The sequence below is a fragment of the Prionailurus bengalensis genome, chromosome A3, assembly GCF_016509475.1.
Source record: "Prionailurus bengalensis isolate Pbe53 chromosome A3, Fcat_Pben_1.1_paternal_pri, whole genome shotgun sequence".
Taxonomy (NCBI): domain Eukaryota; kingdom Metazoa; phylum Chordata; class Mammalia; order Carnivora; family Felidae; genus Prionailurus; species Prionailurus bengalensis.
In genome coordinates, this window is record NC_057354.1 from 25,629,282 (window position 1) to 25,652,685 (window position 23,404).

A 23,404-nucleotide genomic window follows, 5' to 3' on the forward strand; every position below is an offset into this window, starting at 1 on the left:
GGACTGAGCCAATATACAATTTAAAACTTCCCAGTAGCCACAGTAAAAAAGTAAAAAGAGGGGCGCCTGGGTGGTTCAGCAGGTTAAAGGCCAGACTGTCTCAGGTCAAGTCATGATCTCACAGTTCCTGAGATTGAGGACTGCGTGGGGTCTGCGCTAACAGCGCGGAGGCTGCTTGGTATTCTGTCTCTCCCTCTCTCCCCCCAAATAAATAAATAAACTTAAAAAAGTAAAAAGAAACAATTTAAATTATGTTTATTTAGCCCAGTATATCCCAAATATTATTTTAACAAGTAATCAACATAAAAATGCTTGATATTTTGCAGTCTTTCTTCCACACCCGCTGTGTATTTTTTTTAAAAAAAGTTTATCTATTTTAAGGGGTGGGGGGGGGGCAGAGAAAGAGAGAATCCCAAGCAGAGGCTATGACAGCGCAGAGCCCCATGCCGAGGTCCATCTCATCCATAGAGAGATCGTGACCTGAGCCAAAATCAAGGGTCGGATGTTTAACCCAGCGAGCCACCCAGGCGCCCCTCCGGTGTATATTTTACATTTAGGGCACATTAACTCGCACTCACTCCATTCCAAGCGCTGGGTTACCGCAGGCCAACTAGGGGCGACCAGACAGGTCAGCACCGCAGCGGCTCCCCAAGGCGGGGGGCGGGGGTGTGGGGAGCCGGGAGCCGGGAGCCGGGAGCCGGGAGCCACCCGGCCCGCACAGGAGGAGGCGCTTCCGGTGCACCGTCAGGGACGGAAGCCGAGGCGGACCGGAAGTCGCTTGTGCGCGCACTCCGCGGCGGCGGAAGGCGGAGGTGGGGGTCCAGGCCGCCTGAGGGCAGCTCCTGTTGCCGGTTGCTGTGTTTTCGGGCTGCGGGAGGTGAGCGGCCGGGGCGGCGGAGGTGGCCCGTGTTTGGGGCAGGAGGGCGGCGGGGCCCCGCAGGTGCGCGGCGTTCAAAGGGAGGTGGCGCGGGCCCTGGAGTCAGGCTGTCGGGGTTCGCGCCCCAGCTCCGCTGCCTGCTCGCCTGTGACCTTGGGCAAGTCACCCCTCCTTGCCCCCGAGCGTTAGCCTCTTCACCTGTGAAGCGGGGATGATGGAACCTGCTCTACGCTGCTGCTGTGAGGATTAAATACTGTAATCCATGGGAAGGGCTAAGCACCGCGCCTGAAGCCTGGTAACCACCCAAGAAAATGTTTGGGATGTTTATCGTTTATGTTCACTTTTGTTGAAGTGAGGTTGCCGTCTTAACGTTATTGGCGACTACCAGTTTTTGAGCCCCGCCCCCCCAGCCCCTACATTGTGTTCTGCAGACATTTTGCTTGCGTTATCACATTTGATCCCCCCAGCATTCGAAGAGATGGGTACTATTAAGAAGTGGAAGCCCTCCGAGTTTAAGAAGCACCCCAGGTGCCCAAGGTTACCTGGCTAGGCAGCATGTGGGTCAGACTACGACTCCAGAGCTCATGCTCTTAACTGTATTGCTCTGTACCTCCCAGGAAAGGGAGTGTGGGCTGCAAATGTGCAGTTATTGAAGACTTACTGTAAGCCAAGTTGGGTTTTTAATATTTCTTTAATTGTCACAACACCTCTGGGACACAGGTACTGCTTTTAATCCTTATTTTACAGGTGTGGAATTGGCAGCTCAGAGATGGGAATTTGGCTTGCCCAAGGTCACACAACAAGTAAGGGGCAGAAAAGAGTGACTTTAAAGCTCTCTCTAAAAGACTGCTGTTCTCTGATACTTGAATGTAGCTTAGCATTGCTCCTGCCTAAAGTGCGGGTGGCCTATATGGCAGGTGATCAAGTGAGAGAGGTCATCGGCCACACATCTGCTCATTTTACATGTACGGCTCCTGCCAGGAGTCAGTTACTGAATGGGAGATGCTGAGAATGTAGAAATGAATGAGATTTGTTCCCTGCTTTTAGGAACCTGTCTGCCTGTAAGGGATGGCAGAAGTGTAAGTAGTAATTAACAGCAGAGTGTGATGAGTCTTGAGATAGAGATTAGAAGGAGGCTTCGGGAACCCAGAGGAGGACCCCAGCCTAGACTTTGAGGATACAGGCTTCTAGGAGGAAACAGATGTAAAAGCATAGGAGTTGGCTCAGTAAGTATATAGAAGATATACTGGGCAGAGAGAACAGTGTGTATAAAAGCCTAGAAGCTAGTGAAGATCAGTACAGAAATGTCTGGTATGACTGGAGTGAGGCAGTCAGGCTGGAGACCCTGAAGGGGTCTGAAGTCCGTTAAGGACATGTGGTAGAAAGAATGTCTCCATCTCATACTTTGAGTCATCTAGGTTACTTCCTGGGAGGCATCCACTGTTTCTTTAAAAAAAAAAAATTTTTTTTAAATTTAAAAAAAAAAAAAAAAAAAAAGGGGCGCCTGGGTGGCGCAGTCGGTTAAGCGTCCGACTTCAGCCAGGTCACGATCTCGCGGTCTGTGAGTTCGAGCCCCACATCGGGCTCTGGGCTGATGGCTCAGAGCCTGGAGCCTGTTTCCGACTCTGTGTCTCCCTCTCTCTCTGCCCCTCCCCCGTTCATGCTCTGTCTCTCTCTGTCCCAAAAATAAATAAACGTTGAAAAAAAAAAAATTAAAAAAAATAAAAAATAAAAAAAATTTTTTTTTTTAATGTTTATTTATTTTTGAAGGAAAGAGAGCGAATGGGGGAGGGACGGAGAGAGAGGGAGACACAGAATCCAAAGCAGGCTCCACGCTCTGAGCTGTCAGCACAGAGCCTGACCCAGGGCTCGAACTCACGGACAGTGAGATCATGACCTGAGCTGAAGTCGGACACTCAACCAACTGAGCCACCCAGGTGCCCGCAACCACTGTTTCTTAGGCATTCTGTAGATACTATGTTCATTTATAAGTGTGTACCTTAATATTCTTGCCTTCCTTCCCCCACAGATTAAAGTACAGCATGTTATAGGTACTATTGAACACTGTGCTTCCTTGTTTTTGTCATGTATAGATTCAGCCTTACTTTCCAACAGTTGCATTTTATTCCATTGTAAGGATGTACCATGTCTTATTTAACTAGTTCCCTTTTGATGGCATTTAGATCTTTTCCATTCCTTTGCTATTAGAAACACTGCTGCATTGAATATCTTTATACCTGGGGCATTTTGTATATGTAAGACTGTATCTGTAGGATAAATATCTAGGAATGGAACTGCTTGGTGAAAGTGTTTGTGTAATTTTCATGGAAAGTGGCAAATCATCCTGTATAAAGATTTGCAATATTCCATCCCCCCAGCTGTGTGTGAGAGGGCCTGGGTAGGAACTTTGAAGGCAGCAATTTGAGATTCTTGGAGGGTGGGAGGAGTCACTGATCAGACATGGTGCCTCATGTTAGATACTTACCATTTGAAGGAACTCAAAGGAAGATGCCTTCAGACAGTGGTTTTCATAGAAACAGGCATTGTAGCAAGGTGGCTAGGAGCGCCGGCTTTGTAGTCCTATAGACCTTCATTTGAGTCCTGGCTCTGTTGCTTAGGTGGAGCTTAGGTAAGTTCCTTAGCCTCTCTATGTCTGTTTCCTCATCTCTGAATGGGGTAACAATGGTGTCTACTGTCTATTTTGCCAAGGATTGCTGTGAAGATTTAATGCGTTATTACATGGAAAGCCCTTGAAACTGTTCCTAGCACAAGGTGCTACTTTGTTATTTTGTCACACCATCTCATCTCTCTACTACCCTTTTGTTTTGAAAATTGCCTGGATTTGTATCTATCTTATCTCTGGCACCCCTTTGTGTGATCTTGGGTAAGTTGCCCCAGTTTTTTTTTTGTTTGTTTGTTTTTTGTTTTTAACCTGTAAAATAGGGATACTATTAAGAGTATCTTCTTGGGTTTTTGTGTATTAAATGTATTAACACACTGGAAGTGCTTATAGCGTTGCCCTATATGTCGTGTTAGTAAACATTGGTGATACCTGTTCTTCTTTTGCAGACTTTGGCTGTTGGTTTAGTGCCATGCATCCTTTACAGTGTGTCCTGCAAGCACAGAGATGGGGCCCCTTGGCTTCTGTGTCCTGGCTGCTGCTCAGGACCTGCAGGGCACAGAGTAGTGTCCACGGCACCACATGTCCCAGTCCAGAGAGGCAGCAGGAAAATGGAGTTCGGAAGGATTTCAGCTCTAGGCTGGCTGCTGGCCCGACTTTTCAGCATTTTTTAAGAAGTGCTTTAGATCCTCAAGAGAAGCCTGACGTGGAGGACCCACCCCCCTATCTCACAGTGGATGAACTTTCTGGGAGGCAGAGAAAAGGTTGGTTTTATTTTTCTTTTCTCTTTGGACTTCTGCTTTGCTCCTTTCCCGCATTCTTGATTCTTAATTGTTCTTTTATTGCAGACCTGGCTCTGCAGGGTTAATAGTATGGGAAGGCTGCTGGCTTATGGAATTGTCAGACTTTATCAAGTAACGTTAATATAAAGAAACTCATACTTTTGGTCCATGTGACTGGGGGTGGAAGTCCTGGGGAGTCCTCTCTTTGGTTACTTTTGGAAACCCTATAGTCTCTGTTCTGATTTTTAGATCGCCTTAAGTCATAAGGCACCTTTCACTATTGGTGCTGTAGAAATTCACTTTTTATGCTTCAGTAAAGGTTTTCTGAGACACACTATGCAGTCAGTTAAAATACCTTTTCCTTTTTTCTTTTTCTTTTTTCTGCAGTTTATTGGGAGAGACAGAGAGACAGGGAGAGAGAGAACCAGTCGGGGAGAGGCAGAGAGAGAGGGAGACAGAGGATCCAAAGCTGGCTCTTTGCTGACCAGAGAGCCTGATGCAGGGCTTGAACTCACAAACCGCGAGATCATAACCAGACGCTTAACCAACTGAGCCACCCAGGTGTCCCAAAATGCCTTTTAAAAAAAAAGTTTGAAAAAATAAAAAACAAGTTTGAAGAGACATTGAAGGGCAACCAGATCTCTCCCCCTTTGCTCTGTTTCAAAAAAAATATTTCCTTCTATAATTCTTTTTTTTCCAAATGTTTAAATATTTGTTTGGTTGTTTATTTTGAGAGAGAGAGAGAGAGAAAGAAAGAGAAAGTGTGTGTGTGTGAACAGGGCAGGGGCAGAGAGAGAGAGGGAAAGAGAGAATCTCAAGCAGACTCCATGCTGTTAGCGCAGAGCCCGATGGGGGCTCTGTCCCACAAACTGTGAGATCATGACCTGAGCCAGATCAAGAGCTGGGTGCTTAACTGAGCCACCCAGGTGCCCCTCCTTCCATAATTCTTAAAGATTTTGTTGCAATCATATAGCACAAATCATTTGTAACTTGATGTTTTCATTTGACACTTTTCTAAATACTGCAGTCTTCATAATCAAATTTTTAAAAATTGGTACAAAATATTACATTGTGCTGTACTATGATGTACCTGTTCCCTATAGTAGGACATTAGGTTGTTTCAAAAGTTTTTATAAGTAATGCTATAATATGTATCTTTGTATATATACACACATACATATACATATAAGTGGGTGTATATATTCTAAGACCTTTTTTTTCAGAGTAAATATCAAGGATTTGAATTAGTAAATCAAGGAGTGTGTACATCTTATGACTCCTGCTAGGTATTTTGTAGTCTTTTTTTAAATTTTTTTCTTTTTAAATGTTTACTGATTTTTGAGAGAGCGAGCACAAGTGGGGGAGGGGCAGAGAGAGAGGGAGACAGAGGATCTGAAGCAGGCTCCAAGCTGTCAACACACAGCCCAATGTAGCTCAAACCCAGGAACTGTGAGATCATGACCTGAGCCAAAGTCAGGTCATGACCTGAGCCTCAACCTGCTGAGCCACCCACACACCCACTAGTCCTCTTTTTTTAGACAAGGAAAGTGAGCCAAAGAGCATTAAAAAAAGCCCAAAACCTGATGTTTTTTTCTTTTATAAATTACTGCTGTTTTCTGTTGGTTTTCATAGGATTTTTTGTCATCAACTTTTAACTTCATTTTGACTTTATTTGGGTCTGTGGATTAAAGATTGCCGGTGGGGACAGGGGTTGATAGAGGAATTTAGTTTGAAAGGGCTTGCCAGAGTGTGAAATTGATGTTCCTATTTTTCTTTTAAGTTTATTTATTTTGAGAGAGAGAGTGCAGCCAGGAGAGGGGCAGAGAGGGAGGAAGAGAGAGAGAATCCCAAGCAGGCCCCATGCTTTCTCATGAACCGTGAAATCATTACGTAAGCCGCAACCAAGGGTCTGATGCTTAACCGCTTAATGGACTGAGCCACCCAGGCACCCTTTGATGTTGTGAAAGCTTTGGGTGGCTCAGCTGGTTAAGTATCCGACTCATGATTCCAGCTCAGGTCATGATTTCATGGTTTGCGAGATTGAGACCTGTGTTGGACCCTGTGTTCACAGTGCAGAGCCTGCTTTGGATTCTCTTTTTCTCTCTGCCTCTCCTGCACGCTTGCTCACATGCTTTCTGTCTCTCAAATAAATAAACATTAAAAAAGAAGCTTTATGCAGATGTGTTTTATGTCATAATACAGCCATCCTTTTTTTTTTTTTTTTTTTAAAGGTTTTATTTTTAAGTAATCTCTACTTCATTGTGGGCTCTACTTCAACCTGGGGCTCAAACTTACACCTGGGGATCAAGAGTCCCATGCTCTGCTGACTGAGCCAACCAGGTGCCACAATCTTGCTTTCATTTGAGATGTATGTTTGTAGTTTGTAGTTTGTTTGTAGTAGGAAGTTACCTCATTTTTATTTTGTGGCTTTGTGTACCCTCCTGCCATTGTTGTTATTTTCAGAAGTTGGAGAACCTTGTTTTGAGAAGGAGGAGTGTAATGGATTTAAATTTATTTTGGGGGCGCCTGGGCGGTTCACTTGGTTTAGCCTCTGACTCTTGATCTCAGCTCAGGTCTTGATCTCCGGGTTGTGAGTTCAAGCCCTGTGTTGGGCTCCACACTGGGCATAGAGCCTACTTAAAAAAAATTTTTTCCCCCTAAGTTGATAATCAACACTATCAGCTAGTCCTCCCTTTTCTGTTTTTACAACCACGTTGCCTTGATTCTCAGGTGCATGTTTCCCTGTATTTTAAAGGACATGGCCTGTAATTATGTATGTATGTATTGCAGTATTTCTTTCGTTCTGAAAGGCTGTTGTTAATTTGGCGGTACCTCTGGCAGTTAATGGTATCTTAGAATTGAGGCAACAGGGGACTTGGATAACTGGTTGCTTCAGATGTTTCTGGGGCATTTGGGAAAGAGACCTTTTGAGACATACGGTCCCTTTTAGTCTGCCTACTGTGGAATCCTCCTCTCATTGCAGTCTACCTGGAGACCTATGGCTGTCAGATGAATGTGAATGACACAGAGATAGCCTGGTCTGTCTTACAGAAGAGTGGCTACCTGCGCACCAGGAACCTCCAAGAGGTATGTGGGTTTTCTGCTTCCCTTGTTTCCTGGGCCTGGATGAGACTCTGCATTTGTGCCAGGACTTATTTTTTTAATTTTTATTTTTTTAATGTTTATTTATTTTTGAGACAGAGAGAGACAGAGCATGAATGGGGGAGGGTCAGAGAGAGAGGGAGACACAGAATCCAAAGCAGGCTCCAGGCTCTGAGCTGTCAGCACAGAGCCCGACGCAGGGCTCGAACTCACGGACCATGAGATCATGACCTGAGCTGAAGTCGGACGCTTAACCAACTGAGCCACCCAGGCGCCCCTGTGCCAGGACTTAGATACAGCTTTAGAAACAGGGTATGGCCTGGTGAGAGTGGGTTTCCTTGAGTAAAGTGTGTAGCATGGGACTAAGGTGTATTTTTGTTCTGGTTATTTTTGAAACTTTTATGGTGGTACTCATTTTTAGGCAAGGATCTAGGTTAAAAATGGGCTGTGTGAGGTCTAGGGGAATGGAGGAGTTGGTGTTTAATCTCTGAACCCAACAGAGGAGATTTAGTTGGGGAACATGAAATGATTCTGGAGCTTGATGGTGGTAATGATTGCACAATAGTGTGAATGTACTTAATGTTCCTGAACTGTACGCTTACAAATGGTTAAAATGGTAAATTTTATGTATGTTTTTACCACAGTAGTAGGAATAATAGGAAAGAAAAAGCTGTGGGTAGTGATTCTACAAGGCAGATTTCAGAGATTGTAATTTTCCCTTTTTTTCCCATTTTTCCACTCAGGCTGATGTGATCCTCCTTGTCACATGTTCTATCAGGTGGGAGTTTGTTCTTTACCTAGAGAGCGAACGTGTTTTGTGTCAGAGTTAGCAGTGCCAGGCCGGCCTACCTGTGGAGATGAGTCAGTGGACTTGCAGTTTTACAACATGGGAGATAGCAGCGATGGAACTGGGCTGACATTTGCCGAGCACGTGCTGCGTATCCTGTCTCGTGCTGAGCACTATACATACACTGATTTAATTCTCACAACCACCCTATGGGGTAGGTGCTATAATCAAACCCATTTCATAGATGAGGAGTATGTTGAGGCACCCAGCTTTTCCTAAGGTTTCTTTTGCAGGTAATGGCACTTGTTTAGGATGTAGCATCATGAGGGTTAGGGTGCAGTCAGTGGCCGGGGACAGGGTTCTTCTGAATGGAGATGGGTGGCATCCATCGGAAGTAAACATATTCTGTTTCTTACTTTGTTTCTGTGTATAAGGCACATTTGTGTTAGTGTTTCCGTAGTGTTAATGGAATCCAGCATTTTTGTTGGGGGTGTTTCTGCTGTAAGACACTGAACTAGATGGCTTTGGGAGATTCAGAAATGAACCCTCCTCCATGGAGCCTTGCTTTAAGGAGCTTAGTCTGATATGGGAACTAAAGCAGAGACACAAATAGCTCTAACATCTGGCAGAAAGCACTATATAAAAAAATCAAACAATAAAAGAGAAGTTGCTAAGTATAGGGCAAAGTATAGTTATAAGGCAGTTAAAGGGCGGGCAGACTCTGTATGAGGCTTTGTGAAGTAGATTCTGAGTTTGCCGTAAAGGCTTGTCAGGTGTGGAGATATGCAGGAAGGGTGTCATTGTGGGAATGGTGAATTGTAGCAAGTGGTGCTTCTTCAGTTGGCTCCCTGCCTGTCTTCCCTTAACTTAAAAGGTAGATAGTCATTTAAAGGGTTGAAGTTTCTTTTGATTTTATTTCCGTTGCCCCACTCTTTTAGCTTGTGGTATAGTTGATTTTCAGGTTCAGTTATACCTCTTTTGATCTTTGTAGGGAGAAGGCTGAACAGACCATCTGGAATCGTTTACATCAGCTTAAAGCCCTGAAGACAAAACGGCTCCGCTCCCGAGTGCCTCTGAGGATTGGGATTCTAGGTATCCGGTAATTTGGAGATTTTGTGTTTTGATACTTGGGCTCCATGAAAATTAAAAAAAAAAATTTTTTTTTTATGTTTATTGATTTTTGGGGAGAGAAAGACAGTGTGCAAGCAGGGGAGGGACAGAGAGAGGCGGAGACACAGAATCTGAAGCAGGCTCCAGGGTCTGGGTTGTCAGCACGAGAGCACGATGCAAGGCTTGAACTCACAAGCTGTGAGATCATGACCTGAGCTGAAGTCAGATGCATAACCAACTGAGCCACCCAGGTGCCCTGAAATTTTTTTTTTTAAAGTTTATTTGTTTATTTTGAGAGAGATCGTGCATACACGTGCAAATTGGGGAGGGGCAGAGGGGGGGAGGGAAAGAGAGAATCCCAAGCAGGCTCTGTGCTCATGAGATCACAGGTCTCACGAGCACAGGTCTCATGAGATCAGGTCTGAGATCGTGACCTGAGCTGAGATCAAGAGTCGGATGCTCAAGTGACGAGCACCCAGGTGCCCCTTCATGTAGCTTTGTATGCTAGGGTTTCTGTTAGATGCTGGATTCCCAGCGTTTGAAGAAATGTCATGCATCCCATGTAACTTTTGTATTTGATGTCAAAGGCTGTAGCATGAAATAAGCTAAAGCTCAAAAAGGGCTTTTCATAGTGCCTTGAAGTCATGGGTACTCAGAATATGGTCTGTCCTTGTTAGAGTTTAATGGGGCTGATGGTGGCAGAGTTATGGATAGGAGAGAGTTTGGCGTCTGAAGGAACGGCATGAATTTAGAGTGTAGGCACCTTTCGTCTTGACTCCTGAAGTAGAGCCAAGTGAGGATCTAGATCTGCACTGACCAGTATGGTAGCCGCTAGCCACATGTGGTTATTTAAATTTAGCTAAAATTAAATAATATTAAAATTTACTTTTTCACTCTCACTAGCCACATATTGACTTCTCAGTAGTCACACTTGACTAGTGGCTACCATTTTGGACAGCACAGATAAAGAATATTTCTATCATTTGAGGAAGTTCTGTTGGACAGCTCTGATCTAGATAGCTGGAAAGCATATCTCAAAAATGAATATTCTGTACCCTCTTGGTCCCAGAATTTAGTTAATGTATTTAACTTTAAAATTGGCTGTCCATTGTGGAATGATTAAATTAATTCCTCTTGATGGGTCAAAACATAGTTGGAGCATATCCTGTTATACAGATTAATGTACTAAGTGACATAGGAGGATGGAAGGATTAGCTGAAATGTTTTGTTTCTTTTTTTATTTTTTATTTTTTAATGTTTATGTATTTTTGAGAGACAGAGACTGAGTGTGAGCTGGGGAGGGACAGACAAAGAAGGTGGCACAGAATCCCACATAGGCTCTAGGCTCTGACCTGTCAGCATAGAACCCGATGCGGGGCTCAAACCCACGAACTGAGAGATCATGACTTGAGCTGAAGTTGGACGCTGATCTAACTAAGCCCATCCAGGTGCCCCTGAAATGTTTTGTTTCATTTCAGTTCCTTCATTATAGAAGCCCCTGGCTATATCTTTGTTAGGAATTTCAGAAATCCCCCCCAATACTTTGTTTTTTATTGTGGTAAAATATAGGTAACATGAAATTTATCATTTGAGCCCTTTTTTAAAATGTACAGTTCAGTGGCTTCAAGTTTATTCATATTGTTGTACAACCATCGCCACCATCCATTTCCAGAACTTTTTCATCTTCCCCAACTGCATCTCTCTACCCATTAAATAACTTCCCATTTCCCTTGCTCCTGGCAACTTACCATTGTACTTTCTGCCTCTATGAATTTGATTATTCTCGGTAACTCATACAAGTGGAATCATGGAATACCTGTCCTTTTGTGAGTGGCTTATTTCATTTAGCACAATGTCTTCAAGATTCATCCATATTGTAGCCTATATCAGAATTTCCTTCCTTTTTTAAGGCTGAATAACGTTCCATTTTATGTATACACTATATCTGTTGATGGACACTAGGGTTGCTTCTGCCTTTTGGCTATTGTGAATGATACTGCTATGAACATAGGTGTATAACCAAGAATAGGTTTTTTTGGTTTTTTTTTAATGTTTATTTTTGAGAGAGGGAGAGAGGGAGGGGCAGATTGAGGGAGGACAGAAGATCTAAAGCGGGCTCTGTGCTGACAGCAGTGAGCCCGATGAGAGGCTCAAACTCATGAAACCATGAGATCATGACTTCAACCGAAGAAATCAAGAGTCAGACCCTTAACTGACTGAGCCACCCAGGTGCCCCTGGATGATGGTTTAATTTTTTTCTGAGCATTTAATTGATTTCTTTAGTTGCTTGCTTCCTTTGGTTTTCTCATATAGGAAGATGCAGGTTCCAGTGCTATGGAAGTATTGGGCAAATTTGGGGAATGATGATGCTAAACTCTTAGAGAAGTTTCTGTGCCCTGGTCTCTGAATGTAGCTGGAGGTAATGTGTACTGAGAAGAAACCACGAGACCAGATGCATTTGTGAATGGGTACTTACTTTGTTTTCCTTCCTCAGGCTGCATGGCTGAGAGATTGAAGGAGGAGATCCTCAACAGAGAGAAAATGGTGGATATTTTGGCTGGTCCAGATGCCTATCGGGACCTTCCTCGGCTGCTGGCTGTTGCCGAGTCAGGTCAACAAGCTGCCAATGTGCTGCTCTCTCTGGATGAGACCTATGCTGATGTCATGCCAGTCCAGACAAGCCCCAGTGCTACATCAGCCTTCGTGTAAGACACTGCCCAAGAGACAGGGAGTGAACTTCTCCTTTCTCACTCTTGAAATAATGTTAATTTTGCCCCATTAAAGCAAATTAATACATGCATATAGGACAAAACATAAAAAACAAAACACTGATAAAGTCAGACTCCTTCACATCTCTTCTCCCCGGTCTTGTAGGCCACCTCAGAGGCAGCCATGTTAGTAGTTTCTTGTATAGTCCTTTTAGGAGTGTTCTTTCCATATCTATTCATACATGTAATATGGGATCTTTCCTACCATTCTTTCTGTATTCTAATTTTTTACTTAAGAAAATATCTTCAGCTTTCCTATTCCTTTTTTTCCTCCTCTGAACTTTAACTGAAAAAAAGTAGTAAAATCTGGTGACAAAATAGTTCATATTTGTTGAAGAATACGTGGAAAAGATAAAAAGAAAAACATAAAGAGGAAAGTAAGAGTCACCTATATTCCAACCACCTAATGATGAACACTGTTATCATTTTGCTATATTACTCCTGTCCTTTCCTGTGTGTGTATGCTTTGTGCCTGTGTTTAGTTGTAAAAATGGGCTCTTGATGTACTTGGTTTTATAACCTTACTTTAAATGGTGAAATATTTTAATTTTATGTAATTAAATTTTCTATAACAGAGATTGGCAAATTGGCAAAAAAAAAAATTACAGCCTGTTTTTTGTAAATGAAGTTACTGAAATATAGCCTTACCATTTGTTTATATATCATCTGTGGCTGGTTTTGCCATTACAGTAGCAGAATTGAGTAATTGTGACACAGACCGTGTGGTCTGCGAAGCCTGAAATATTTACTGTCTGTTTCTTATAGAAAGTTTGTCAACCTCTGTCATTTTAATGGCTATCCCACACTTCTTGGAAAGCTTAATAAAAACAATAGCTAATATTTATTTAACAGTTCTTCAGTGAACATCTTTGATACTCATAATTATTTCCTTAAGGTAAATTAATGTTTTCATATACAGGATGCAAATGGAAGAGAGTGATTTAACTTAGAAACCTAATAGTTGGATCAGGAATGAGTGAGAACTATGAATTCCTGTTTTAAATCTGAAGTTTCTCAGGGGCGCCTGGGTGGCTCAGTCGGTTGAGTGTCTAACTTCGGCTCAGGTCATAATCTCGCTGTCCATGAGTTCAAGCCCCGTGTCAGGCTCTGTGCTGACAGCTCAGAACCTGGAGCCTGCTTTGGATTCTGTGTCTCCCTCTCTCTCTGCCCCTCCCCTATTTGTGCTTTTTTTCTCTCTCTCTGCAAAAATAAACTTAAAAAAAAAAAAGAAAAAAGAAATCTGAAGTTTCTCCTCCCCATACACACTTCATAATATATATATTTTTCTGGTGTAGATGTAAAAAGTTCAAACGTTTTCTATTTATGGGGTATACTCCTGGTACATCTGCACCCTTTCCCTCACCACTGTGCTCCCTCAGGGTAAGTGCTGTATCTACCAGTTGCAATGTGGTTTGTATCATGTGCTTAGATACTAGTTTTTAAAGATAAAAAATGTCTGCCTTAAAAATGTCTCAGACTGGTCCAGTGTGAATATGGTGCCAAGAGGATTCAGAGCCAAAGGATAACGTCTAGGGAGCTCTGACCTGCTCCTTGGGTGGGAGCAGGTGTCCCATTCCTCTTACTAAGTTTTGGTGCTTTTCCCCCAGGTCTATCATGCGAGGCTGTGACAATATGTGCAGCTACTGCATCGTCCCTTTCACTCGTGGCCGGGAGAGGAGTCGGCCTGTTGCTTCCATTCTAGAGGAAGTGAGGAAGCTTTCTGAGCAGGTGAAAAGTTCTGTTGGCTTTCATCTTATAAGTGTGTTTTTAGGAGAATGAGGACAACCTTTCTAGTTTTGCTTCCTGTGCTGTCTCCGAACTGTAGAAGTTTAGAACCATACCTGGCCAGGAAGAAATACTTGGCTGAACATCTTTGATTTGCTGCCCATGTGAAGTTTGCTTCAGAGGCAGCGCAGTGGAATGGAGAGAGCATGAGTTTACAGTCAGATGACTGAGTGTGAATTCTGGCTGCACCATTCTCTGGTTTAGTGCCCTGGCACAGGTCATGTAACTATCTTCTTTTAGTTATTTATGAAAAAAATTTCTTCTTAAGTTTTGTTCATTTATTTTGAGAGAGAGAGACAGAGTGTGAGCAGGGGAGAGGCGGAGAAAGGGAGAGAGAGAGAATCCCAAGCAGGCTCCACACTGTCAGTGCAGAGCCTGATGCCAGACTCAGACTCACAAACTATGAGATCATGACCTGAGACGAAATCAGGAGTCAGATGCTTAACCCACTGAGCCACCCAGGTGCCCCCTAACTATCTTCTTTTAAACACAGTTTCTTAATCTATGAAAAGAAGATAAAATAGTAACTTCCATTCTGGGTTATTGGAAGGATTGTCCTAATTTAAATGGTTTTTTGTTTTGGTTTGTTTTTAATTATTTTTTTTTTAACATTTATTTATTTTTGAGACAGAGAGCATGAACAGGGGAGGGGCAGAGAGAGAGAAGGAGACACAGAATCCGAAGCAGGCTCCAGGCTCTAAGCTGTCAGCACAGAGCCCGACGCAGGGCTCGAACCCACGGACTGTGAGATCATGACCTGAGCCGAAGTCGGGCGCTTAACCGACCAAGCCACCCAGGCGCCCCAGTTTTGTTTTGTTTTTAAAGTAATCTCCATACCCAGCATGGGGCTCAAACTCCCAACTCCAAGATCAAGAGTCACATTTTTGGGGCGCCTAGGTGGTTGAGTCGGTTAAACATCAGACTCTTGATTTTGGCCCAGGTCATGATCCCAGGGTTGTGGGATTGAGTCCCTCACATTGGGCTCCATGCTGGGCATGGAGACTGCTTAAGATTCTCTCTCTCTCTCTCTCTCTCTCTCTCTCTCTCTCTCTCTTTCTCTCTCTCTGTCTCTCTGTCACTCTCACTCTCAAATTAGAAAAGTCACATGCTCTACTGACTGAGCCCCCCCATAGTTAAAAACTTTTTTAATGTTTGTTTACTTATGTTGAGAGGGAGAGAGAGAGAACGAGAGCGCACACGCACCCAAGAGGGCGTGGGGGAGGGGCAGAGAGAGAAAGGGAGAGAGAGAATCCCAAGCAGGCTCTGGGCTGTTGGCGCAGAGCCCCACATGGGGCTCAGTCTCATGAATTGTGAAATCATGACCTGAGTTAAAATCAAGAGTTAAACACTTAACTGACTGAGCCACCCAGACACCCCAGTTTAAATGCTTTAAACTACCTGGCTCCCAGTAAATTTTCAGAGAATGCTTTATCTGTCCATTCTAGGAAACCTCCCAAATCTCTTGTTCATTTTATCACAGAGCCAGCTCACTAGTTGAGGGACAGAGAACAGATGAGGGTAGTGAATCCCATCAGAGGCCAGAGGGGAGATAATTGCTATTTTCCTGCTATTGGGAGCTTGTCTCCCCCCCCAACTCTAGGCCTGGATCTGCTAGCCCTGAAAAAGAAGACAGTAGGTGGGAATATGGAGCTTTTCTTTCATTAGAGTCTCCCTGTTTCCTTACTTGCTTGGCTCGGGAACTGTGGGAGGCTAGCCTCTGCTCCAGTTTTTAGTCAGCAGTTTCTTCTTACAGTCTGGCAGTGCTCTCTTCTCATCTCCATCCCTTAGTTCTCAATTCCCTGTTTGGTCCCTGGCTGCTCTCCATACCCCACCTCTGCAAGTGCTTCCTGGTCTCCAGTTGTCTCCTTCTCCCCTTCCACCTCTCCCACCGTAGCAGAAGTCTTCAGGATAGAGACATTCTGTTTATTTATTTTATTTATTTATTTTTCAAATTTGTGTATTTATTTTGAGAGAGACAGAGTGTGTGAGCAGGGAAGGCAGAGAGAGAGGGAGAGAGAATCCCAAGCAGGCTCCACGTCATCAGTACAGAGCCTGACATGGGGCTCGAACTCATGAACCTCGAGATCACGACCTGAGCCGAAACCAAGAGTTGGATGCTTAACAGACTGAACCAGGCGCCCTTGTTAATATCTTTTTATATGTGTGTGTATTTTCCTTAGTTTTATATATATATTTTTATAATATAATATTAATATGTAGTATTAATGTTAATTGTTTATATATAAATATATGATATTGTTAATAAATAAATATATAATATTGTAATATTAATATATAATATTATTGTTTAGTCACCTCTAATATTAAGGCACTCCCTTAGTCATGCCATTGTTAAACCAAATTAAAAAAAGTTACAAAGGACATTATTTGGACCGTTGTTAAAAATTTGATTTATAGTATGTGGATATTTAGGGGCAAAAGAGCATGTTGTTTGTAACTTGTTCTCAGAAGGCTCAGAAAAATATGTGCTTGCATGTGTATGTGCAGAGAGAGGGTGTATCTGAGTGTGAGCATGTGAATGATAAGCAGATGGTGTGCAGTGTTAACCGTGAACCTGGGCAAAGAGTATATGGGAGTTCTTTTTACTATTCTTGTAATTTTTCTGTAAGTTTGAAATTGCATCAAAATAAAGTTAAAAAAATAGTCTATTTATAGCAACTTTTTTTTCTTAGTGAAGTTTTATAATGCAAGTTTTCAAACAGATAATTTGAAAGTCTAGTACAGTAAGTACAGTTAATAAACTTGTCATATTTGCTTTATCTTCCTGTCTTTATATATGCATAAATATATGTTTTTTGAAACATTTCAAGGCTGAGTTGTAGATATCAGGCTTCTTAACCCTGTATATTTCAGTATGCATCTTCTCAGAATAGGAGTTTTTCCATTCATAATACCATTATTACATGTAGAAAATTGAACAACTAATATTATATGATATGTAACTCATATTCAGAATTTCTCTTTTTTAAAGTTTATTTGTTTATTTTTAAGTAATCTCTTCACCTAATGTGGGGCTTGAACTCACGATCCTGAGATCAAGAGTCACATGCTCTTATAACTCAGCCAACCAGGGGCGCCTGGGTGGCTCAGTTGGTTAAGCGTCCGACTTCGGCTCAGGTCATGATCTCACAGTCCATGAGTTCGAGCCCCGCATCGGGCTCTGTGCTGCCAGCTCAGAGCCTGGAGCCTGTTTCAGATTCTGTGTCTCCCTCTCTCTGACCCTCCCCCATTCATGCTCTGTCTCAAAAATAAATAAACATTAAAAAAAAAAAAAAATTAAAAAAAAAAAACTCAGCCAACCAGATGCCCCTCAAAATTTCTTAATTGTCCAAAAATATGTATGTATGTATGTATGTATTTATTTTTAGAGAGTATGAGTGGTAGAGGGAGAGAGAGAGAGTCTTAAGCAGGCTCCAGTGTGGAGCCAGACATGGGGCTTAATCTCATAACCTTGAGATCATGACCTGAGCCAAAATCAAGAGTTGGATGCTTAATCTATTGAGCCATCCAGGCACCCCAAGAATATCTTACTGCTTTTTTATTTTCAAACTAAGATCCAGTCAAACTTTGTGGTTTTATTTGTTGTTTTTTATATTTTTTCATTCTCTCTTAATTTCATTTTTTTTTGTTTGCTTTAAATGATACATTAAGTTTTTGAAGAGATCAGATACATCTGGATTTGTCTGATTGCTTCTTAATGTTGTCATTTAAAATATTCCTCTGAATTCTGATAAACTGGAAGTTAAATGTAAAAGCTTAATTCAATTTAGACTAAATACTTTGGGAAGAATACTTTATGGGCAGTGATTATATAATATTCAACTGGCAGAGTGGTGTCATAATTTGATTTATAGTGCTATAGATTAACCATTATTACCATTATTGAATTTCATCCAGGTTTTTGCTATTCTGAAAAATGCTTTGGAGATTAATTTTTATGTAAGATTTTATTTTTCTAAAAATTAAAAAGTTCTTTTAAGGTTTATTTTTGAGAGAGAGAGAGAGAGACAGTGCAAACAGGGGAGGGGCAGAGAGAGAGGGAGACACAGAACCCGAAATAGGCTTCAGGCTCTGAGCTGTCAGCACAGAGCCTGACGCAAGGCTCGAGCCCACGAACCATGAGATCATGACCTGAGCCGTTGTTGGATGCTTAACTGATTGAACCACCCAGGTGCTCTTGTAAAGTTTTATTCTGAAGTTCAGTTCTTCAGACAAGATGCCCAAATACGAAATTACTGGGTTAAAATACAGAGTAGAATACATTTATGAATGGCTCTAGGTGGGTTGAACTAATATCAATTAGTGATTTGCATGAAACTACCAAAAAAGTTTTAAATTGCTTCCAATATATTCACTTTCCCTTTCTCAGGGGCTGAAAGAAGTGACACTCCTTGGTCAGAATGTTAATAGTTTTCGGGACAGTTCAGAGGTCCAGTTCAACAATGCAGTGTCTACCAACCTCAGCCGTGGCTTCTCCACCAACTATAAACCCAAGCAAGGAGGCCTTCGTTTTGCTCACCTTCTGGATCACGTCTCCAGAGTAGATCCTGAAATGAGGATCCGTTTCACTTCTCCCCACCCCAAAGACTTTCCTGATGAGGTGAGTATCAACAGTGAACCGTGCCAAGCTGTTATCAGTATGTGTAAGCTTGCCAAAGGCTGGACCCAGTGGGATACAGCAGTCCTTGAATCTTGATCAGGGGATCTTGTGGTGTATTGCCCTTTGATTCCACCAGAGTTAAAGTCCACCAGTGTTGGGGTAGAGATAGGAGTGATATATTAAAAAAAAAAAATATTTTTTTTTGGGGATTGATGTATAGTTGACACACTATATATGATGTATAGTTTCAGGTGTACAACATAGTGATTTTGGCAAGTTTTATGTTATGCTGTGCTCACCGCAAGTATAGAGATAGGACTGATATTCTGGGAAGTTAAGGTCACCTGGGACCATGAGGACTCTTCGGAGAGAGGTTTTATTACAAGATTTTATGGGAAGGACAGAAAAGGAGGCGATATGTTGCAGTGGGAAACAGTCCAGACTTTGGCCTGTGACAAGATGTGAGTTAAATCCTAGCTCTTCCCTTGCTTTATTAGTAGGTATGACTGTTTCATCTTGTCCTCTTCGTCTGTAAAATGAGGTTAATAATAACCTCCTGCTTTTTGGGGGGGTTGAGAAATAGGTATATTGTATGGAAGGTATTTACCAAGTGCTTTAATAAAGCATAGAATGTATAGCCTACATGTGAAACCTTTTTTAAAGTTTTTTAAAAATTAAAAAACTTTTTTTTTTTTTAAATAATGTTTGTTTATTTTTGAGATACAGAGAGACAGAGCACAAGTCAGGGAGGGGCAGAGAGAGAGGGAGACACAGAATCCGAAATAGGCTCCAGGCTCTCAGCTGTCAGCACAGAGCCTGATGCGGGGCTCGAACTCAGGAACCACGAGTTCATGACCCGAGCCAGAGTCAGACGCCCGACTGACTGAGCCACCCGGCGGCGCCCCTTAAAGTTTTTTTTATTTGGTGAAACATCTGTCTTTTTGCCCCATTGCTACTTTTTTCTCACTGGATTGTCTTCTTACTGAGTTGTAAAACTTTTTTTATGTATTCTTGATACAAATCCTTTGTCAGTGTATTTTTTCAGATATTTTTTCCTCGTTCCAGTTTCTTGATGGTGTCTTTTAAAGTAGCTAATTAGTTTGGAAGTTAGATGAAACAAATACCAGTTTTCCTTTTTGTCCATGTCAGCCCGTGGCTTGAATCTGACCTCTGCTTGCTTGCTTCACTTTTTGAAAGCAGAGATGCCATCAGGGGAAATGTCTGGGACAGACAACATGGCTTGAGCAAAAGTAAAGGATTTGGGTAATTCATGTGTTTGGTTTAATCAGCCTGTTAAGAGGGGCACCTGGGCGGCTTAGTCGGTTGACCATCTGACTTCAGCTCGTGTCATGATCTCACGGTTCGTGAGTTTGAGCCCCACGTTGGGCTCTGTGCTGACTGCTCAGAGCCTGGAGTCTGCTTTGGGTTCTGTGTCTCTGTCTCTCTTGGCCCCGCCACTGCTCACACTTTGTCTCTTTCTCCCTCAAAAATAACTAAATGTTAAAAAAAAAAGAAAGCATTAAAGTTCTTAAAAAAAAAAAAAAGTCAGCCTATTAAGAAACAGTGGGGGTGGTATTCCTTTATGCAGGATTCTTTGGTGAGACTGTGATGACCTTTAATGTGTTCTGTTGGATCAGGTTCTGCAGCTGATTCATGAGAGAGACAACATCTGTAAACAGATCCACCTACCAGCCCAGAGTGGAAGCAGCCGTGTATTGGAGGCCATGCGGAGGGGGTCAGACTTGCTTGGGGGAGGGAGCATCCTGCACCTTTCCATGTTTTCTTAAGGACCACAGAGTGTCTAAGAACCAGCATAGTGTATAGCACATAGTAGCTGCTCAGTCAATATTTGTTATATGAATAAACCCATGGACATTATAACCTGTTTCTATTTACTCCCTAAGTATAGACTAAGGACTGGATCACTCATTTGTTTAGCATGTTTTTTATTAAGTATTTACTGTGTGGCACACTCTTTGAGATATTAATCCTTTACCTTTTAACATTAAGGTTTTTTAGGCCAGGGATGCCTGGGTGGCTCAGTCATTTAAGCTTCTGACTTAGGCTCAGGTCATGATCTCACGGTTCGTGAGTTTGAGCACCCCATCAGGGTCTGCACTGGTGGTTGGAGCCTGCTTGGGATTCTTTCTCTTCGTCTCTCTCTGCCCCTTCCCCACTTGTGTGTTCGCTCTCTCTCTCAAAATAAATAAATAAACTTAAAAAAAGTTTTTTAAAGTGTTAGAATTTAAACGCGTCTCTGGTTCACTTACTTTGGGACTAATACGTACTGTAGAGATAAGACTGAAAGGATAAGGTGACAAATGGCAGGCTGTGTGGAACTAGTGCTTTGCCTTGTTTTCCACATTGACAGTTTTAGAGATCCTTTTTTTTTTTTTTTTTTTTAAAGTTTATTTATTTTGAGAGAGTGCGTGCGCTGGGGCATGGGATGGACAAAAGGAGAGAGAGAGAGACAGAGAGAGAGAGAGAGACAGAGAAACAGAGAGAAAATATCCCAAGCAGGCTCCCGGCTCCATGCTGTTAGTGCAGAGCCCCACACAGGGCTTGATATCATGAACTATGAGATCATGATCTGAGCCCAAACCAAGAATCAGACACTTAACCAACTGAGCCACCCAGGTGCCCGTAGAGATCCTCTTAAATATTTATCTGTCTTCACTTATTAAATCAAAGGCTATTGGGGCACCCAGGTGGCTCACTCAGTGAAGTGTCCAATTTCAGCTCAGGCCATGATCTCACGTTTTGTGGGTTCAAGCCCCACTTCAGGCTCTATGCTGACAGCTCAGAGCCTGGAGCCTGTTTCAAATTCTGTGTCTTCCTCTCTTTCTGCCCCTCCCCTACTGGCGCACGCGCGCGCTCTCTCTCTCAAAAATAAATAAACCTTAAAAATAAAAGGCTATTTATTTATATTTTTAAAAAGGCTATTTAAAATAATGTATGTTCTTGAACTAAAGAATCATGGGCTCTAGATTAGGTTACACTACAGGATTAGCATCAAAAGGACTGTTCTGGATACTTTAACCTACGCTTGTACTGTCCTATGTGGATAAGAAGTGATTATATGTGGTAATGCATAATGTTATGTTTTTACAGCATTCATTTAAAGAAGATTGGTTCATCTAAGCCTTTTCTTTTTGTTCCTTCTTGCAGATATTCAAGAGAAGCTTATGTGGAGTTAGTTCATCATATCAGAGAATCTATTCCAGGTACATTTAAGAAATGTATTCTGCTGAGCACATTACTGTACCAGTGACCACAATGCTTTTTTCAGATGCAGGCAATACCTGTGGTACTACCTTAATGAAAAAAAGGGACTACCTTCTATACTTCCGTTCCTCCTCTTCATTTTTCTCTTTCTTTTATTTTACTCTTTTTTGGTTTTTTATTGGCTTGTCTTGCTAGATATACTCAAAGGTGTTAGCTTGTGGCCTCAATGCTAAAGAGATTTCTCTCTCTTTTTTTATTTATTTTTATTTTATTAAAAATTTTTTTTAAATGTTTATTTATTTTGGAGAGAGAGCGAGCAGGGGAGGGTCAGAGGGAGAGGGAGACAGAATCCCAAGCAGGCTCCAGGCTATCAGCACAAAGCCTGATGTGGGGCTTGAACCCATGAACTGTGAGATCATGACCTGAGCCTAAACCAAGAATCAGACACTTAACCAACTGAGCCACCCAGGCGCTCCTATTTGTTTATTTTGAGAGAGAGAGAGACCGTGTGCAAGCAGGGGAAGGAGAGAAAGAGAGACTCCCAAGCAAGGCTGCATACTGTCAGCACAGAGCCCAACACGGGGCTCGATCTTACGAACCGTGAGATCACGACCTGAGCCGAAATCATGAGTCTGACGCCAACCAACTGAACCACCCAGATCTCCCAGAGATTTCTTTTCTACAGTATTTGTGTTTCTGAACATATGGGAGAGACCTTGTTCCTTCTTTGTTAGCTGGCAGGTATGGTCTACATTAGTTCTGATTTGGGGACAGTTGATATCTTTAAAACTGTCCTTAGAGGTAATTCCTTTCCTATTATCATAACTTCTTTTTCTCTTTTCCCTTCTAATAGAATTACTTTGTAGTAGTCTTTTAATTTAGATTTGGTTGACAATGTTTACATTTGTTTCCAAGTTTCTAATTATTGTTAACTTGTATTATGCATAAATACTTTTCATTTTGGAGGGGCAGGATAGCGTGGAGGCTTTCTGGGCTGCAGTTTCCTCATCTATCAAATAAAGTTAATAAGGGGTACCTGTCTGCCTCATTCGGTAGAGTAAGTGACTCTTGATCTTGGGGGTCTTGAATTCAAGCCTCATGTGTGGTGTGGAGTTTACTTAAAAAAAAATAGAGTTGATAGTATGTTATTGGATTGTTGGAATAATTAAATATATTAAATAGGAAAATATAGCACTTAGTACTGTTTAGTAACTAGTAGTTATTGTTTATATGGTCTTTATTTTATTTATTTATTTATTTATTTTTTCAACCTTTATTTTTGGGACAGAGAGAGACAGAGCATGAACGGGGGAGGGGCAGAGAGAGAAGGAGACACAGAATCGGAAACAGGCTCCAGGCTCTGAGCCATCAGCCCAGAGCCTGACGCGGGGCTCGAACTCATGGACCGTGAGATCGTGACCTGGCTGAAGTCGGATGCTTAACCGACTGCGCCACCCAGGCGCCCCTATATGGTGTTTAAAAAAAAAATTTTTTTTTTAAGTTTATTCATTTATTTTGAGAGAGAGACAGCGTGAGCAGGGGAGGGGAAGAGAGGGAGAGGCCCAAGCAGGCTCTGCACTGTCGGAGCCTGATGCAGGGCTTGAACTCACGAAACCGGGAGATTATGACCTGAACTGAAACGGAGAGTCAGACGCTTAACCGACTGAGCCACCCAGGTTCCCCTCTGTGGTCTTAAATAAACTTTGTGTTAAACTAGCTTCAAAAGT

The 23,404-nt window shown here is 42.3% G+C and overlaps 1 protein-coding gene across 2 annotated transcripts in view; it reads left to right on the forward strand.

Annotated features, from left to right (window-relative positions):
- The first annotated feature begins 752 nt into the window (after window positions 1-752).
- Window positions 753-23,404, forward strand: part of CDK5RAP1 (CDK5 regulatory subunit associated protein 1) — an 83,642-nt gene continuing 60,990 nt past the window's right edge. The window contains exons 1-10 of one of the 2 annotated variants that reach the window (XM_043602578.1): window positions 753-877; window positions 3,947-4,261; window positions 7,263-7,366; window positions 8,125-8,159; window positions 9,160-9,260; window positions 11,773-11,983; window positions 13,654-13,774; window positions 18,222-18,452; window positions 20,090-20,187; window positions 21,621-21,676. In XM_043602578.1, the coding sequence (XP_043458513.1) occupies window positions 3,970-4,261; window positions 7,263-7,366; window positions 8,125-8,159; window positions 9,160-9,260; window positions 11,773-11,983; window positions 13,654-13,774; window positions 18,222-18,452; window positions 20,090-20,187; window positions 21,621-21,676 (1,249 nt within the window). In that variant the 5' untranslated portion in view covers window positions 753-877; window positions 3,947-3,969. The remainder of the gene's footprint in view (window positions 878-3,946; window positions 4,262-7,262; window positions 7,367-8,124; window positions 8,160-9,159; window positions 9,261-11,772; window positions 11,984-13,653; window positions 13,775-18,221; window positions 18,453-20,089; window positions 20,188-21,620; window positions 21,677-23,404) is intronic. The other variant, XR_006300784.1, reaches the window with a different exon arrangement.